The sequence below is a fragment of the Blennius ocellaris genome (assembly GCF_963422515.1).
Source record: "Blennius ocellaris genome assembly, chromosome: 6".
Taxonomy (NCBI): domain Eukaryota; kingdom Metazoa; phylum Chordata; class Actinopteri; order Blenniiformes; family Blenniidae; genus Blennius; species Blennius ocellaris.
In genome coordinates, this window is record NC_137655.1 from 21,685,914 (window position 1) to 21,704,468 (window position 18,555).

An 18,555-nucleotide genomic window follows, 5' to 3' on the forward strand; every position below is an offset into this window, starting at 1 on the left:
GAAAATTGTTTTATTCTAGTTCTGACATTTAGACCGTGTCCTTTACCGAAGCTCTGGATAAACTGGCGAAGATTTCCTGCTGCAGATAAAAACAGCTCCTCGTTTAGAGAGTTATAATATTCCCTCATCCAAGCTCAAAGAGAAAGATTACATTTTTTTTCTCCAAAAACACTCAAACAGTAATAATTGATCTATTATGTTTTAGTGTCAAACAAGTGAAGGGCCTCACCATAATGTCAATATATGGAATGTTGTCTTCTCAACATAGAAATATGAAGGCATATTTACAGTCAACATCACATTACATTGATTTATGTCTTTTTGTGTGTATTTGAATAAATGAAAAACAATAAAATGTATAATTTGATGTCAATGTCTATACATGTTGTTTAAAATAATATAATCTTTTTTTAAAAAGAACCATTTATGTGTTTTACGGGTTTCCAATGTGAGTTTTTTTTTTTTTTTATCCATCTGACCAGCACATGAATGCTTTTATTATCGTCATTACTTTCACCGAAACCTTTTTATAAACTCAGTAATTTCACACATTTTCCATGTTGTCACAAGCATCCTGGCTACTTCATGGTTTTTTTTCTTCTTTCCAAATAGCGTGATGCATCACTCAGAAGCTGACATAATATCTAGTGGCTCAGTAACATCTGTGGGGGTAGAGACTTGGTGCTGGTCCAAAGCCCCATCCCAGGACTGGGAGCCACTCCAAGGCAGTAGGTGAGGAGAGCAAGGTCGTCCACGGACAACCGCATGAGCCGGGCTCTGCTACCTGGCCCTCGCATCGCCCACCGGCCAGAAAGTAGAAGCTAAAGTGCAGATAAGCGTGAGCATGCTGCCCCAGTAGTGTCTTATTGAATGACAGGGCTTTCCTAAAAGCCTCTAAATGCAGGATGTAGGCTTCAGCGTACTTGGAAACTGGGGCTGAGAGGGTGGAGGGGAATAGTGAACTCTATACTCCATCAGAGAGAGAACCAGATGGACTTCCACGTGGAAGACACTTTGATTTGTGCCGGGGGACGACAAACTGTTTCATCCCTGGCACGCCAAGAGTGTCATGTATGACTTTTAATTTGTTATGTTTAATTACTTACAAGTGCATTTTATTGTTTATATATGGTCATTTTAAAGGGAAGAAAAACCAGATGAATATTGGCACCAAAACAAACAAGCGGATTTGTCGCCTATAAACAACGAAACTCACATGTGATTGCCTATTGTGTTCGTATACACTCACCAGGGGGCGAATATACATTGAGGCTTTTTATGAGGATTTATTTCATGACCACAATCTCTGTTAATCTAATATAAATCTTTGGATTCTGCTTCATTTCTGACTTAACACATGTTGAAAGTTATCTATGATTGATCATGATGGTTTTCACAAAGCACGCTGCCAAACCAGCCCCTTATACTTCACCTCCATATGTTGGCTTCCTCTTTCGGACCATCACCCTCGCCGTTGTGGGCAAAAGATTGGTATCAGAACCAGATTTGTGCAGAACTATCGTGCCCGCAACATCAGTCCAGTCCTGAACACGTCTGGTTTTAGTGCAGAAAAGGTCAGCATTTAGAGAGGGGGGGGGGGGGGGGGGGGTGACTGGGTCGCAGCTGGGGAGGAGGGAGAAGGAGCATCATTGGAGGCAAGTGTGGAGAAAAGGGAATGGGTTCTGTCCAGATAAGGAGAAGGTGGGACACGAGGAAAGTCAACTCAAAAACACAGTCCAGTTAATAAAAGAAAGACAAGGGGGTGTCTGTGACAACAACAGATAAGGGCACGACTCCTTCTTCCCCCACAAACATCTGACCGTCTCCAGTAGTTGATGTTGATGTGTTCATCATAGGCAAACTGGTGAAGTTGGTTACCAATCATCCCCGGCTTCCAGGCTCACCGTCGGAGCTGTAATCCAACGTGATAAGCCAGTGCAGTAGCAATAAAGTGTCCAATGTGGACGCACCACTGCTACTCAACCATGCAGTGCCAAGACCTCCCTCTGACTTCATGGAGACGTCTGCATGAATCCCACACATCACAAGCTCCGCACTCATTCTCTTTAACAGGCCTGGGTTTGGCAGCGACAGATATGGCTCTGAATGGGCAGAAGAAAATGTGGTGTCTTGATGTTTCCAACTGACCAGGGATAAGCCAGAAAGGAAATATGGCTGGATAGGCAATGAGATTGAGATATGGGGTCTCCATCTGACCCAGGGCTTCAAACGGCTGTGGTTTGGGTCTGCTGAGGCCCCAGATGAGGCTTAAGACATAAAAGATGGAATACCGAGATGACCTATCGTATTAATGGTGTCCAGCAAACAGACTTGACGGCTCCTCGTCTTCTCCAACCAAGTCCTGACGTTGCTTTGTACTGAAGAGTAGATGTTCGTGAAACACAAACAAAATGGGATAAAATATAAAGAAAGTATATGAACACATAAACAGCTCTCTTGGTGGAGTAAGCGCTTTTGCTTGCTGTGGAGATACTGATGACAGCCATAATGTGTCTGCTTGTCCCACAGGACACTGGGCTCTGGACTGTCCCAATCACAAGACTAATTGTATAATTAGGCCAGCTCCATTGGGGACTCGGACCTTTTGGCCCTTCACAGACACTTGCCATGGTAAATGACATTATATCTCACAAACTATCAAAGCTTATCCATCTTAGTGACATATACCTTGAGAGATGGAGATATTTTAATAACATGACTGATTGTTCACTGCACATTTTAAAAACATCACCTGTAATTTGCAAAGGTGGCGTATTCATCACATGTACAAGTCCTATTTTTTTTTCTTTCTACTCGACTTGCATATATGTGGCAGATGTTTGGACGGCAGTGGATCGTAAGAAGACCAGCCACAAGATTATGCATGCGCCGCATGCTGCAGTGGGAGGCTGCAGAGTGATGCTTCGCAATCAGAAGTGAGTCGGTGCTGAGGAGGAATGCATAACCCGCTCATCCCCGAAAAGGCAAGAGTATAGAGCTGATTTCCCTACGACAGCCCCTCCTCCTGATTTTCAGCACCACCGTGCACATCATTATCGTTGTCAAAAAGTTGCACAAAGCAACGTGAACTCTGATGTGGGTCTGCGGCTGGCACTGCCCGGGGGGAGCCGGGAGGGGGGTGGGGGTGGAGGAGGAGGAGAGGGGGGTGACGCGCAGGTGTCTGCGCTTCAATTCTGACCGGGCCACTGCGAGGTTAGGGTACTTCTCCATCCAGGAGGGCCCCATAGGTGCCCTCATTAAGCGGGGCCCCTGTAGCACGGAGCTGCGCGCTCATGAGGAGGAGAGCCGCGACTCTTCGCGCTCAAAGTCCGCCTCTCTCACCTGGCCTCTGTCTGTCTGTCACAGCTCCTATTGAGCCATCTCTCCCTATGAATCATAATAAGCATAATAACGACCCCGCGGTTGAGGGTGGAAACCGAAAGGCTATTGTAAAGGGGCATTATTGCAGTCAGTTAGGCGAGCATCAATTTGACTATACACCTCCGATGTGTCACAAAAACAAGCGTAATAAACTGAGTCATCACTTAGAAAGTAAGCGCTGATCCATGTCGCAGTTTTTTTTCTTCTTCCTGTAAATACAACAGCATCCTTCCATTAAGTATTTAAAAAAAAAAGGTGTGGGGGGGGGGACTTGCATGCACATTAGCGCAATCATTCACCGATCACCTCATTATATTTGATGACGCATGCCTGGAAAGTGTGTTAAACGGATGGAGTTTCTTCAAACTTCCCGGCTGCACACTGTGACCGAGATTCAAAGGGCAAGTGGGGCTTCATTAACCGTATCCACATTTACTTTAGATCCCCCCTGAGTCTCAGAGAGAGCGGATTAATGTCAATTACCTGTCATTTTGCAACACCTACAATATGTTATTCCTGCTCGGGCTTATTAAAACCATGTCACTTTTTTTTCCACCCTCTCCTCTGAAATGCATGCAAGTGCTGCATTGGCAACGACTTGGAAAAAATAAAAACTAATAGGGTCGTGTGTTTAATTTACCTTCAAAAAGTTACTTTTGGGTGTTATTACTCCAAAAGAGCCACACTTGAACTGTTTATCCAAAAAGTTGAGATCCCTTTTGACGCGTAAAAGACTCACACAACAAGCACAGGCCTAATCTACTCAAAGAAACTACAATTCAATTTGTAGAATTGTTTCCCTTATTAGCTGGCATTCTGATTACAATATTAACTCAGCATCTGAATCTATTGGTTTTGTTTCAGTAAAGTACTCCCATGTCGTACAAGCTGCCACCGGCTCAAGTCGGAGTGCTTTCCCTCCAAAGACCTAAATTGAGGAGCTGCTATGCATGATGACCGCACCGAACAAAAAGCAACAATACTCCACAAAGAAAACACCATCCAGCTCGAGGACCAATGAGGGCTTTCTTTCACTTTTCAATCACTTCTAGTCGTGCCCGGGATTAAGAGAGGGCTCTTGACTCTCTCTTTCAACACAAAACCAAGAGTGCTTGTCAGCAACTCGAAGGAAAAAAAGGAAGAGAATAATACGTGAGTCCAGGGTTATCGTGTTTAATTGGATTAAATGGTGTCATGTTGAAGTCGGGAGCATGACAAACAAGAGATACTCGGCAACACGACTGGGATAAATACGGCATTGCGCAACTACAATTCGTTTGGGAATGAAAACCATCAGCAATAAACTGGACTTTAAACTTCTTTATTTTAATTTAGATAGAAAGCGCGTCAATAGGAAGACATCATCTCGTTTTCCTTTTTTTTTTTTAAGTGCGTGTTTTTGTGTCTCTGCATAAGCACGGGAGATGTTTGTGTTGTCGGGATTGTGTTGTCGGCTGCGCTCATCTGTGCGTCAAGCAGCGGAGGCAATAACAAGGTGCGCGCAGCTGTGCGTGCAGGTGCGCGGCCTCCACCTGCTCGACAGCGCAGGGAGGAGGGAGGGAGGGAGGGGTGTGTGGTGGTGGTAGTGGAGGAGGAGGAGGAGGCCTCTGCACACCAGAAAAGCTTGGTTTCTGGTTGCTCAGAAAGAAAAGTGGGAAATTTGCCCCGGATCACCGTGCACGCTTTATTCCGTCCATCAAGTTGAAAATCTAAATAAAATCAGTTGGTAATGGTGAAAAAAGTAAAATTTTGAAACATTAGTGCAGTTTTTACATTTTGAAACTGAATAAAAACTCAATGGATTTATCCACAAGTGTCCTCCCAGGATATTTTGGGAGTTTCAACAATGATTTGGTATTTTGCGCCAAATCGTCATTTGCGATTTATTTTAAAGATTTAATTTTCAGATACTGAATCACCAGAACCAGGTAGAAGCACCAGAACACGCTTCCTCTACACGTAAACCTCTGATATTCATCGGAAAAGTTCTAAATGGTTTCGAAAAATATTCCCGTTTGGGACTTTTGTCCTTAAATTCGATTAACAGCAATTTAAACAAGTTAGAAACAGGTGGACGTTGTGTCGTTTAGCCTCGGATTAGCAGCCTAATTGGCAGCCAGGGGCAGGTGTGAGATCTGATCCGTGTTCTTCGTGTGCAATGGTCACCAACCTCCGCAGACCTGCTCCTTTTATGAGGTGCTGTTGCCTTTTCCTCCCTTAAAACTGTCTGAGTCGGGCCGCGTAAACTTTCTATTGGTCTGCTGCGTCTGGTGCGTTCAGGGACAACAAAGAAAAACAAACAACAATCAGGACCTTTCTCGCTCTCAGCAGTTTCAGCTCCACGATTTACGAGGTTTCCCCCACAAATAATTTCGGTAATATTACACGTGTTTAAAGTTATCCACGGCCAGAATGTGTACACGTAATAAAGCGTGCATGACATGTAAGGATTTTTTTTTCTCCAGTAACTCCAAAAATGCAAAAAAAAAATATTAAACTGCAAAAGAATTAAAATGAGGAGAAATTAATCATTTAAGCGTTCTGATTTCACGAAGTCAACAGCGATGCAGCAAAAAGGGGGGGGACAGTGAAGGTGGTGGAAAATAAGACAGAAAAAGTTGCAGAGACTTTCTGTGCTTCTGTAACGAGTCTCATTACCATGCCACCCTTCCTCCACGTCCTGCTCCTCCTCCTCCTCCTCCTCCCACGACACCCTTCCTCACTCCTGGCAACAGCAGACAAAGCGGGCGGGTTTTAGTGGTCTCCGTTGGGGCGTTCAGCCTTTGATGTGGGCCTGTTAAGACGAGGTGAACCTAAGGGGGGAGTCAGGCCAGGAGCATGGCTGTGCAACAAGGTAAAGTCACCTAGAAATTATTTTACGCACTAATAATAATAATAATAATAAAAAAAAGGTCAGATTTAAATATTGGGTTGAAGTTAATTTAAAATTTAACAACCAATGAGTGCAATGTGTTACCATCATCTAATATCACTGTTAATAAACTATATTATTCTCTGTTGTGCAGTTGGTTTTAACGTGACAAGTAAAAAAACACAGCGGAGGATGAGGAGCTGCAGGACCAGGGTGGGCCCTCAGAGGCCTTCATGCGCAACTCTCATTTAAATAAATATAGACCCTGCATCTCCCCGTCCATCACCTTTAGGAGAAGTTTGGACAAAATCAGGTGCATTGCGGCCTCTGCACACGTATCCCACCTGTGTGTTGACAATTAAACATCCTTCAACATGAAGTGAGGGAGAGGGAGGGGGAGGGAGGGGGGGGGGGGGGGGGGGGGCGACGACGAAAATCAGAGCTACATTTCCTGGAAAAATTTTTTTTAAAATAAATGTTGCAGCGTTGATATAAGGTTTATATGTGGTTTCCAGAGTGTCTGTAACACCAGAATAGGATTTCCATCACGAAATTAAAGTGAAGTGGAAAGTTGTAATTCCTCTCGAAATCTCATTTACTTTTGCGACGCTCAAACAAAAGGTTTTTTGGGGGGGATTTTATTATTTTTTTAAAGAGAAGAGAAGCCTCAAATTAAGTTAGTAATGGTCCAAATGTGCCAGATGACTGGAAAAGTGGTGGATTTTTATGCAAACACGCAGGAAAAAGGAGGCTGAAATAAAACAATCAGGAAAAAAACCCAAACGTCTCCTGTAAACTCACATTAATTAAAGCGCAGAATAAAGTGGTTAGCTGTGTTTTATAATACAACATTTTGTCCAGACTCGTGACATTTATTCATAGCACGATCTAAAAAAGAAAAGAAAAAATCTTAATCAATAGACCTCAATCAGAACTACTATGGCCTGTTTATAAAAGAAATGAAATTGTACTCTGAAATTACAATTTAAGAAAATGTATTTTCTTAAAACAAATTTTTTATTAAATTTCCAAATTCTAAAATGCTTATATGGGTAAAATACAAAATTATAATAATAAAAAATAAACAGCTTATTTCGTTTTGAATCGACACATTTTATTGTGCCATTTATTCAATGACTATTAATCAAAGAAAACAAACAAAATAAACACACACAAAAACCCCCAAACCATTAGTTGTGTGAGGGTATTAATATGTTGGATATTAGGGAGGATAAAAGTTGTGTTTCTCTGAAGAACCGGTTAAAGTCACTCTGAGCACGCTGTAATTTATTTGAGCATTATTCCTAAATATTGAAACAGAGTTAATTATCTTCAACTAAACGTGTTCTGCTGATCAGCTGTGTACATGTTGTATTTTAAGCCCCCTTTTTTGGGGGGGAGATAATAGCTTTACACTTCTCTAACTGTGCAGCAGCCACAATAACGAGATGTTTTATTGCTTTAGAATAATCTTTTGCCGCAATTAGTTTGTCATATATTGTCATTAGAAGTCTATTAAAACATCAAGTCATTATTTGGGCATCCCCGGGCGGGGAATTAGAAGAAAACTATCTTTGCCACACGGGTCCCATTTAGATTAATGGAAAAATATGTAAAACATTTCGTTTTAATTTTCCTCTGACAGTGTTTTGCATACATGCATTTTCCCCGCCTGTGCTGTCCCTCATTATTTATGAAAGCAATCTCGACCAACACATTACCGGGCTATGAAATACTGCTCGCAGCCTAATTGATTCCCGTCACAATTTTGTGAGGTTATAATCGTGTTAATTGTAATTTAATCTCTCAGGGAATACCGGCGAGATGTATTTAAATAAAAGTGCCGTGCGAAGTGAGAGGATTTTATCAGTTCCACACATAATAGAAATGTCATGTAGAATTACACAGCCGAGGCAGACAGGGATGCATTCCTCTAATCTACAGAGATGTCACTGAAACCGGGTCTTTTTTTCTTCTTCTCTCTTTTACCCTCCAGTTGCAAATGTTAGAGAGTTGCTAAGCCGTTGAGGTGCAAAGAAAGCTGGGGGGAAAAAAAGGGAGCTCCACGCAGGATCAGACATAGTTTCCTTCACCTTTCATCAAAAGAAAGAGGGAGGGGGGTGAAAACGTGTGGCAGTAGGTGGAAATACCTCATAAGAACAGGATTACTGGGTGGAATGAAAACGCGTGTGTATAAGTGGTGTAGAGACCCTGGCAGGATGTTGTGCTCTGCTATAACGTAAACTGTCCAAATAATATCCCCGATGCTCCTTAGAAGAGCTGCTTTTTTTTCTGGCTTCCGCTCTGCAGGATGCAGAGAGCGGCTTCCTCTGCTCTGAGATCTTCCTTCCTGTGTGTGGGGACACCTGTTGGTGCAGAGAAGAGCCAAGACGTCCCATCACACTCACCTCTCCTTCGCCACTAAAGTCCCTTCCTCTTCCTCTCATCAAGGCTTTGTGCTGTCGAGTGTCTGCCTTCGCCCCAAAGTTATTTTATTATTGAAAATTCTTTACAGTGAAGCAACCCCCCCCCCCCCCCCAAAAAAAAAAACCCAAACCCAAATTCATCCATGTGCAGCTTCCATGAATAAATGTGCAGCTTGTTCAACATTAAATGAAATTGCAGTGCGAATTCGAAACAATTTTATTCCTGAAACCTTTCATCTCTTGTAACAAATGAATACAAGTTAAAAAGTCACAGTTCAATAGAAAAGATCCTCATAATTAACACATCTTGCAAGTTTAACATTAAACATTTCAAATAGAATCCCATTGTTTCTACTTCAAGCACACAATAGTGTTGATCTGCAAAGCTTTTCTTTTCTTTATTTTAAACCTGTAGCCGGATGATAATTTAGAATTTATTTAATGGATGTCTCACATAATAGCAGTTTTGTCCACCAACCTCGGCGTATAATAGCAGAACGGGTGAAAACAAACAAACAAGCCGAATGTGTATTCAGGACAGAAAAAAAAAAAAAAAAGTGAACCAGGGGTGGGAGAAATATGTGGCCAAATGCCAGAGAGACGGCTTACTGTTGGGGTCTGTGGCTGGACGCAGGAGTGGTTTCGATCTTTTTGTCTGGCCTGGCCCTGGCACAGACACCAGCCCTGCCCCAGACACAATGGATCATACAGTATGAGAGAGAGAGAGAGAGAGGAAGAGGGAGAGATGAGTGGATGAGGTGGGGTAGAGGAGGTATGGCGCCTTTCATTACCATGGTCACCAATGGCACTATTAACCATTCAACACCCCCCCAATTATCCTCCCGACCACAGTCACAGAGACAAAGCCTCAGTCCTGGTCTGCTGGAGCAACATGGCCACTAATCTGTCTCATTCTAACATCACACCCACTTCACTGTCTCTGCAAGTCAGACATGGACAAGTGCTCCACAAAGCCCCTTTGTGCCTCCATTTGTGACAAGACAACAAACTTCTTTACTGGACTCATTAAGGAGTTCATTTTTAAGTTTTATCGCCGGGCAGATTAATTAGTTTCTGATGAGGTTGATGTAAAAGCAGCTCACTTTGAACCGGTGTTAAACGAGTTAAAGAGCACCGCCGCCGCTCGTGTATGTATGCAGGTTTTGTTTTGTTTTGTTTTTTTTTCTTTCCAGCGCAGGTCGTGGCGGTTTGTGATGCCACGTGCCTCCTCCATCAACGCGCCGCCGACCGCAGGTCAGCTGCATGCCTTTACTAAAGAGAATGACACAAAACAGCTAAATTGTGCATTTACGCATTTCCATCTGTGAGCTTTTTCTTCTTCTTCTCTCTGTTTTTTTTTTTTTTTCTCCTTCCCCTTCTTTATAAGCGAGCAGGACTTTGATGTGTAGGAGTCAGGACCCGGGCAGGGGGCTGAGGCCTGACTGCAAGACTGGGGCCTGCTGAATGGATCCTCAACAGTGGCTTGTTGTGTTTGTTTACCCTTTCCCTCAGCTGCCTGGACCGTGGAGATTGGGGAGCATTCATCATGACCCAGGAGAGACCGGCGACATACTGCAGGGCATGCCAAGAAAAAAAGGCCGACAGGGCCGTAATGTACACAAGAGGCAAATGCACTCGGCGTATACAGCGTTCGCAGCAGCACAAATCGTCTCAAATGAAATCGAATCATTATTATATTGTCAAGCAACATGAAAATAAAAACCATCGCATTTGTACACCAGGCAAAGTGACGTTGACTGAAAAGTTTCTGAAGTGATATTTTTGTCACGAGACCTGCAAAACATTGGCAGTTTTTGTTTTTTTTCCCTTTGGCCTCTGCTGTCAGGGTGCAGTGGCGGGTGATTCCTCCGATGTGTCTCCTGAGCAGCCGTGTCACTTCTCTGGCACGGCGGCAGCGAGCGTTATGATGTTTTGAGCCTGCTTCAGCGAGGGCATGTCAATCATGCTGCCGCGGAAGGTGAACGCACCCTGAGCAGGTTTGCAACACAAGCGAGAGCAGAAGGAGAAACATGAGATAAACAACAGAAGAAAAAAAATGTATACATATATATATGTCATTCAATTCACATTATATGAATCGAATCTTCCTGGTAACCTGGTCTCTTATAGTGTCAACAGCTTGTGTATTTGTATAAAAAAAAAAAAAAAAATGGACAGGAACCACTATCTAAAATGCTGCCAATGATTTGAGGCAAGAATTATGAAAAGCAAGCACCTGGTACGCTGTAAGACAAAGGGACTAACCCTGCTCACCATTCAAGCCATCACACACACACACACACACACGCGCACACACATACACACATACAGATGCACTCGTCGGCAAAGAGATGGGCAGAATATGAATCCCTCGGGCGATGCTTAGTAGGAACAGGCCTGGCAGGGAGAGAGGTGTGGGCAGATTGTGTATTACCTCAGCAGATAGCCCACAGAGCTCAACACACAGGATCCAACCATGCACTAAATTAGGAACAATAATATTGTACACTTAATTGGCCCTGCCCCCCCCCCCCTCCTTGTTCTCCTATGTTGTCTCTGAGAGTCACCCAGGGGTGTACAGTATGTATTCTCTGGAACTACGGAGGTGTGTGAGAAGATACACAAAGGATCAGTCTGAGCGTCAGAGCAGAGCGGGACCCCTGACACACACACACACACACACACACACACACACACACACACACACACACACACACACACACACACACACACACACACACACACACACACACACACACACACACACACACACACACACACACACACACACACACACACACACACACACACACACACACACACACTTTGAAATTATTGTACTAATGAAGCTAAATTGTGGAGAAACTTTTTTTTTTGTGTGTGGAAATTTTGGGAACATCTTAAATTAATTGTACTTTTCTGATGGAAAAGACAATCTTGAAATTTCGGAATGAGACAACAGCGAGCCGTTTTAGACCAAAACACCCTCATGATGAAGTAATTTAGATCGTGTTCAAAGCTTTGAAATAACGCGCTTTTACCTTTCCCTCCTTTTGATGTTGTTCAAAGGCGGCAATGAGCTCTCCGGCCCACTGGACCCTCTCCGGACTGGGGGAGAACTCCTCCTGCACAGCCTGGATCTGGCCTGGGTGGATAACCTGCTTACCTGTCAAACACACATACAATTCACAGTGTGGATCACTAAAGCCGTGACTGCAAAATAAAAAAAAAAACACACAAAAAACCCCCAACTTAAACATATATGTGTTTGAAAAAAATTGCATTCAATGCCTACAATACAAAGAGTATAGAAGGGGTGAAATAATATTGGCAGGCATTGCAGTTGGCACTGAAGAGGCAATAAGAGAGGAGGAAGAGGAAATTCAGACAACTGAATTGCGTATGCATCAGTGTGTCCTTTGGCATCGAGGTGAGTCAGAAGGTCAGCGGAGGACCAGAGGATGCTGTGCATCATGACAGAAATGAAGTGCCTGCTGATATGCAAAACCTAAACGCATGAGTAGACTTATCACGCCACTGAAGTCGACCCGAAGAGCGCTGAACGATTTATGAGACCTCGACAGAGCCTCAGCAGACAAACACGGTTCGGTAAATTGTTTAAAATTGACAATTTACCCCCGCATAATAAGACAACAGGACTTTATATTTACAACTCGCATTAAAGCAGAGAAATCCTCTTTTCTGAACTATATTCCGGGGTTCAGACTCCCATCTGCCACACTCCCAAATAAACCTTCCTTCTCGCGCTCCCTCCCACTTAAATGTGGGCGAATGCCACAGACATAATCCCGTGTACATTTGCAGATCAAACTTGTAGTGATAAGTTAAGGTTATGAATCGTCTGGTAGGAACGGACGGCTCAGCTGCAGCCAGCAGGACCTCGACACTTTAGGGCTTAGCTCTGTCGCCAACAACAAATCCTTCAAGGTGGCCGAGCAGGCGGGCTGCACGGGCAGAATTTCTTTCTTTCTTTTTTTTTTTTTTTTAGCCCAGGAGAGGAGAAGAGGAGACACAAGGAGGGAAATGGGGGAGAAGTTGAGGGCAAGAGAGGAAAACGGCCAAAAACCCCGGCGAAGACAAACAATCAACTAATAAAACTATTCAAACATTGGTTGTGAGACTCAGTCTGTAAGAAACGAATACCTCCGGGGGAAAGTACTCTCTCCAGGAAGAAACATGTGCGAGCTACCATTAAACTGCTGATGTGCGTGTATGAACGAGTGATCGCATGAACTTATAGTCCTGTTTATTTGGTTAACACATATCCCGAACTGTCCAAACTGTAAAAGGTTCTGAACACCAAGTGAATATGATTTAAAGTGAGCGGTGTGTTTCCCCTCCATCAGCAGTACAGTTATCTGTTCACTGTTTCCACACCGGGTTTCATACACTGTGTGAGGGTGTGTATACGTGTTCAGGACGACAGAAGAATGACAGGGCGAAGAAACAGACTGGGTGACTCAGGTGCCCTCAGTTACAACCCATTGGTTGTCCTAAAATACATCATTCATGCCCTGCAGCCAATCCCGGCCTGCCATGTGGTGCTGGCATCTCATTGGAGGATTGCTATTTAGCAAAGTGCTCTCAGGCGAATGATGGGCAGGGTCCTGGGGATGGAAGTGACACGTGGTCCCTGAAGAAAAAAAAAAAAAAAAAAGGGGTGGGTGGGGGTATTTGTGGAAACGTTTTCTACCTCTGGGAGTCATACTTTTATTTCTGTATTCTAACAGCGACATCCAGTTTATAGCACAAGAATTCAAGAGCATATGGAGTAAAACATTTAAAAAAAAATTAAAATCAAATCCCAAATTGCTTATTTTCCCCAACGTATCTCGTATTTGTCAAAGTGTAGGTTTTCTTTCCCCCAAACTATTCGGTTTAGCAGTGAAGTGCACAGGCCGTCTGTGCTCTGTGCTAATGGGTGTTGTACACGGCTTAGATAGTGCCAAGGTCAATTACTGCACAGGTAGAGGCTTTTGGCTGCACCCTATTATTGCTTAAGCACTCGGGCCAGTAATAGCTACTAACCAAGATTATACAGAGTGCCCACGGCCTGTGAGCCACTAATCCAGTGCTTTGAATTGTTCTGTTCCATATCAAATCAAACCATTTATTTCATCAACCAGCTGTTTCTCTTCATTAACTTTTATACCTTTTACTGCGTGTAAATCACAGTTTGAGCTACCTTGATGGATTTCTATTTTCGAAGAGAGATAAGTTCCAAATCGGTCTGATTCAAACAAGTACAAACAATTAAAAACGCCATATTATGTTCACGATATTTGCATAAATCTGAGGAACCCTTGTGTGACACATAATGTTTAATCTGGGGGTGACGGGGAGTAATTCTGATCCAAACACAAAGGCGGGCACATACAAATATTCGCGCTCACACAAGCCTGCAGCAGCACACCGTAGAGGTGGCAAATGAGGTCAGCTGGAAGGGTTTCTGTACCAGACAGGAAAAAAGCTCAGCCTGCAAATTGAATTGATGATGTGAAGTGTAGGTAACATGTGAAGCCAATGCAGCAGGATCACTTTTTTTTGGAACACAGTATTACTGGTAGTATCATGCGCATTTGCACATTGACAAGAGATAAAGTACAACAACAAACATCACAGTTATCTATATTTTTGATTCCGATTTGGAAGAGTGTGTCCTATCCACTGTGGTCTGTTGCTTGCACTCTGCAGGGCACACGTGCACAAAGCTAATCAGAAAGTGTACAGACACACAAAGTGAATGAACATTTTTCTCAAATCCGCCCTTGGACACTCATGGACATTTGCATATGAGCAAGTATGCTTCCATCCATGGTGGCACCGGAGTGCAAACAGAGGCTGCAGTGTCGCTCGCTGACTTCATTGGTATCGACGGCACTCAAAAAGAGTAACAGGCCTTCTGAAAACACACACAGTGATCAATTACCAGGTGAGATCTTCATTACAAAAGATTAATGTGAATATCAACTACAAACCAGGAGGATTTCCATCATCTCCCACAGGCTGTTAAGACACATTTTTAGGTATTTATCAGTGAGCTCCTTCTCCATTCATCTTTGAAATATGACTGAAGCAAAAAGTTGAAGTAAGTAAATAAATGTAGTGCTGATTTAACCTTCTATTAACAACATTTGGTAACTTTGACAACACTTCGCTTCCCTCTGAACTAATGGAAACTTGGAATAGTTTCCATTAGCTTAGCATCTTAAATTATCAGTGCACCCAATTGATGCTTTTATTTTATAAAAATGTGGAAAAATGGTGAAAAACTGTGGTTCAACATGAGCAAATCCACAGAAACCTACCGCAAAGGACAGTATTAAAGTATTACAGTATAAAGACCTATTTTTAACATAAACCCAATACGTATTGTAAATAACAGATTTATTGTAGCATAACTAAAAATGATGATTATGTGTCAGCTTCGGTAGCAGATTTGATTTTATAATCGGATCGTAATGGGGTGTATTCTCATAGCTTTAAAGTCTTCGTGTTCAAATGACACCCTAGGATTAAACTGTTTAATAGTACATATTTTAGTGAGTGCCATTGAAACTGTAAAAGAGATGATTGTTACTAAAACCCATGAGCTATAACAACACTGCAGAAAAAAGTGGCGTTTCTGATCAACCTATTGTGTCACATTTAAAATATGACGTAATGAAATTAAAAGAAAATACTTGTAATATGTGTTAAAAACACGCAGATAGACCAAGAGAGGCTCATAACGGGAAACAAAGTTAATATTTCTCAATGAACATGATCTGTAGACCTGCGATGAGATATTTTACAAGGAAATGTATAAACAACACTGATTAAGTAATACACAAAGCAAGAGGTTCTTCATAAGGAAAGACATGTTGTCTCAAGTCAGGATGTGGAAAGACAATGTGGAATTTGAGATGTAGGAACACAAAGTTTACCTGTGAAGCCCATGAGAGCTCCTTCTCTGGCCTGCTGCCTCAGTCCCTCCACATCTTTGTAGTCGATGTAGACCAGGTCGATAGCCTGCAGGCCAAAAGCTTTGGTGGTCACAACTACCTTCTGTCTTGCGTAAAGCAGCTCCCTGGCATCCTTAGTCCTTGTGGCACCTAAAAAAGGAATATGGGAACACACACACACAGTGCGTACAGCAGGCCAGATGTCAGTCAAGACCTCAAAGCGAGGCAAGCTGATGTGCCAAGGAACAGAAAAAAAAAACAAAAAAAACAAAACAACCACCAAAAAAAAAAAGGTACGGAGCTGTGAACTGCAGGTACCCTGAGGTCAATTGCTTTCATTTCTTTGTTGGTCGAATGTTCAAAACCCCACAACTGCCACATAATGTGGTATTTAAATAAAAGTGTGTGCATCAAACACAGAGCTAAATACCAGTTTAACCTCTCTTTAATGTGTGTTGTGAGCAAAATCTGTGTTCTACTTTCACCAAGTGCACAGAAACTAAAGTAGCCATCCAGTCTGATGGAGGAAATTTGAAGCTTGAAGGTATGAATAGATCTCATCTTTATCGATCAGGACTCTTCATCTTCAGTAGATTATACTATATTTGCATGCGTGTTCCTTGAACTTGTCTGAACTCTTGTATATTTTCATACTTAGTCACAGATCTTTAGCTTAAAAATAGAAAATAGAGCATTTCTTGGAGAATTAAGCAGAAAGTTCAACATAGCTACCGATGCTGGCACAGAAGTCGTCAGAGCCAAACACGACGCCGTCATGGTGAAGACCCGCCTTGGGTGCAAGGCTACGGATTTCCTCACACACTGCCTGTAGAAAATAAATAAAGTAAAGACAATCACATACAAGCAAGGCCGGAAATGTGGAGTACAGCTTTTAAAACAATATCCCCATAAAGAGAAATAAACACTTCCGTGACTACATATTTGCTTTTTTTAATAATTTTTTTTTTTTGAAGGGAAATTGACTTTTACACGTGTAGTGCATTTTAAGATCACATTTACATGAAATAACGACACTTCTTTGACTTCTGGCAGATACATAAAACTAATCCAAAAGCAGGTCACTAACAATACATCACCACAGCAACATGAGGATATACAAAAGCATTGCTAAAAGGCCATGGTGATCAGAGGAAGTGTATGTGCAACAATTTCAGGAGGTCACTGGATGGTCACTGCAGAGGGAACAAGTTCTTTCCTACCACTTCAGCCTCAACGCCATTTCACACCATCAGTTACACACAGGCTCCAATGTGAAGTGCTGAACTTCTAACATCTGGTTACATCCGCTCATAAAAAAAAAAAAAAAAAAAAAGTTCAATGATAACAATGGAGAAAAAGAAAACCCAACCCAAAAACAACTGCTATTTATTTATACACCGGCCTACATTTAGATTAAAAAAACCAACACAAGCCACCACTGAGGTAGTGAAACATATTTTCACTGTCAAAAACTTTTTGGAAGCAGTTTTTCTGATGAAGCGAAGAGGTTCAGACTTGTGAAACACTAAAAAAAGTGCAAATGACCTTGTTTTGTTGAGCCTCAATTATTTCTGACACAATAGGCTCCTATTTGGATATTTTTTTATTTGCTTTAGGAAAATCTGCCCACATGCATTTCCTTCCATCCAGATGTCCATTTAGCAACCCATCTGATTCAAGTAGTTTTGTTTTTAATATATTCTGGTCAATTGTGGTCCCCAAACTGCATTTTGAGAAAATCTGACAATAATTAATGATGCTTGGTGAAATTTGTTAATTTTGTCAAATGCAGGAAAAAAAAAAGTATTTGAAGGCAATCCAGTTGATATTTCTCAAATGCTGGCACTGGAGTATAAACAAGGAATTGCACTCCTGCCAAAAAGTGTCAAAGAAGACGACTGGTGGCAATTATAACAAAGGCAAGTATAACAGTTAAAAAAAAAACGAGTGTGGTGAAGAGCGTAAAAACAATGAGACTGTGTTTGGCGCGTTTGTTGGCCTCGAAATTAATTTCACCACTAGCTGTGTCGCAGCAAGTTTTTTTTTTTTCCATGCTTGTAACCTGGGGTTCAGTCTGGGCAAAAAAAAAAAAAAAAGAAATACAGGGTGTTCTCAAGAAAGCACACAGAAGCACCCCCTGCCATCCGAACACACAGGCACACACTCACAGTCGCAGAGTTAAGAGCGAGGAACTAAAAGAAAAATCAAAAGGAGGAATGACAGCTGGTTTCTCCCCAAATGCCCCAAACCATGCCCTTTTCCCCGTGTAGCTGAAGGTCATGCTGTAATATAACTGAAGGCGCTTTGATTCTCGCCAAAATATCATTAAGAACTTCTCCACTGTGATGATATTAGAACACTTCTAATTAAAAAATGTCAGCGTGTCTGAAGAGGGATGGAGAAAGAAGCATGCAGACAGAGAAAAAAAGAAAAAGAAACAAAACAAAACCACAAAAAAAAAAAAAAAAAAGCCTCAAAAGGCTCATTTTCAGAGACAGTCCGAGAGCTTTGAATCCCTTTTATTTTGGACATGTGGAGTTCTCTGTTCGCTGATGCAGTCTTTAATCTAAAGTGAACAATGGACCAACAGCAAAATGTCTTACGCGTGCAGTTTTTTTGGGGGGAGGCATTTATGTATGTGTGTGTGTGTGTGTGTGTTTGTAATTTACCTTAAAACTGAGCAGGCCCACAGCGGTTTCCACAAAGGTGACCAGGCGAATGGGCTCTGTCAGTGCCCGTCCTTTCAAGTTGTGCTGAAACCTGTCAACAAACTAAGCACACAGGGACCATCTCATGCACAACTCATTAATAAAACCCACGGTTTCTGGGAAGAGACAGCAAAGGAAGAAAACCAAAAAAACCAAAACAAATAAAGAGCTCTCACTACTTTGTAAATCCTTGTCACACGATC

The 18,555-nt window shown here is 42.3% G+C and overlaps 1 protein-coding gene across 3 annotated transcripts in view; it reads right to left on the reverse strand.

The window, feature by feature from the left end:
• Positions 1-8,878: 8,878 nt before the first annotated feature.
• Positions 8,879-18,555, reverse strand: part of clybl (citrate lyase beta like) — a 66,697-nt gene continuing 57,020 nt past the window's right edge. For 2 of the 3 annotated variants that reach the window (XM_080498647.1, XM_080498646.1), the window contains 5 exons: positions 18,314-18,415; positions 16,377-16,470; positions 15,627-15,794; positions 11,721-11,845; positions 8,879-10,668 (listed from right to left, as the gene is read on the reverse strand). In XM_080498647.1, coding sequence (XP_080354773.1) covers positions 10,573-10,668; positions 11,721-11,845; positions 15,627-15,794; positions 16,377-16,470; positions 18,314-18,415 — 585 coding nt within the window. In that variant the 3' untranslated portion in view covers positions 8,879-10,572. Of the gene's footprint in view, positions 10,669-11,720; positions 13,334-15,626; positions 15,795-16,376; positions 16,471-18,313; positions 18,416-18,555 lie in introns of all 3 variants that reach the window. The other variant, XR_013936666.1, reaches the window with a different exon arrangement.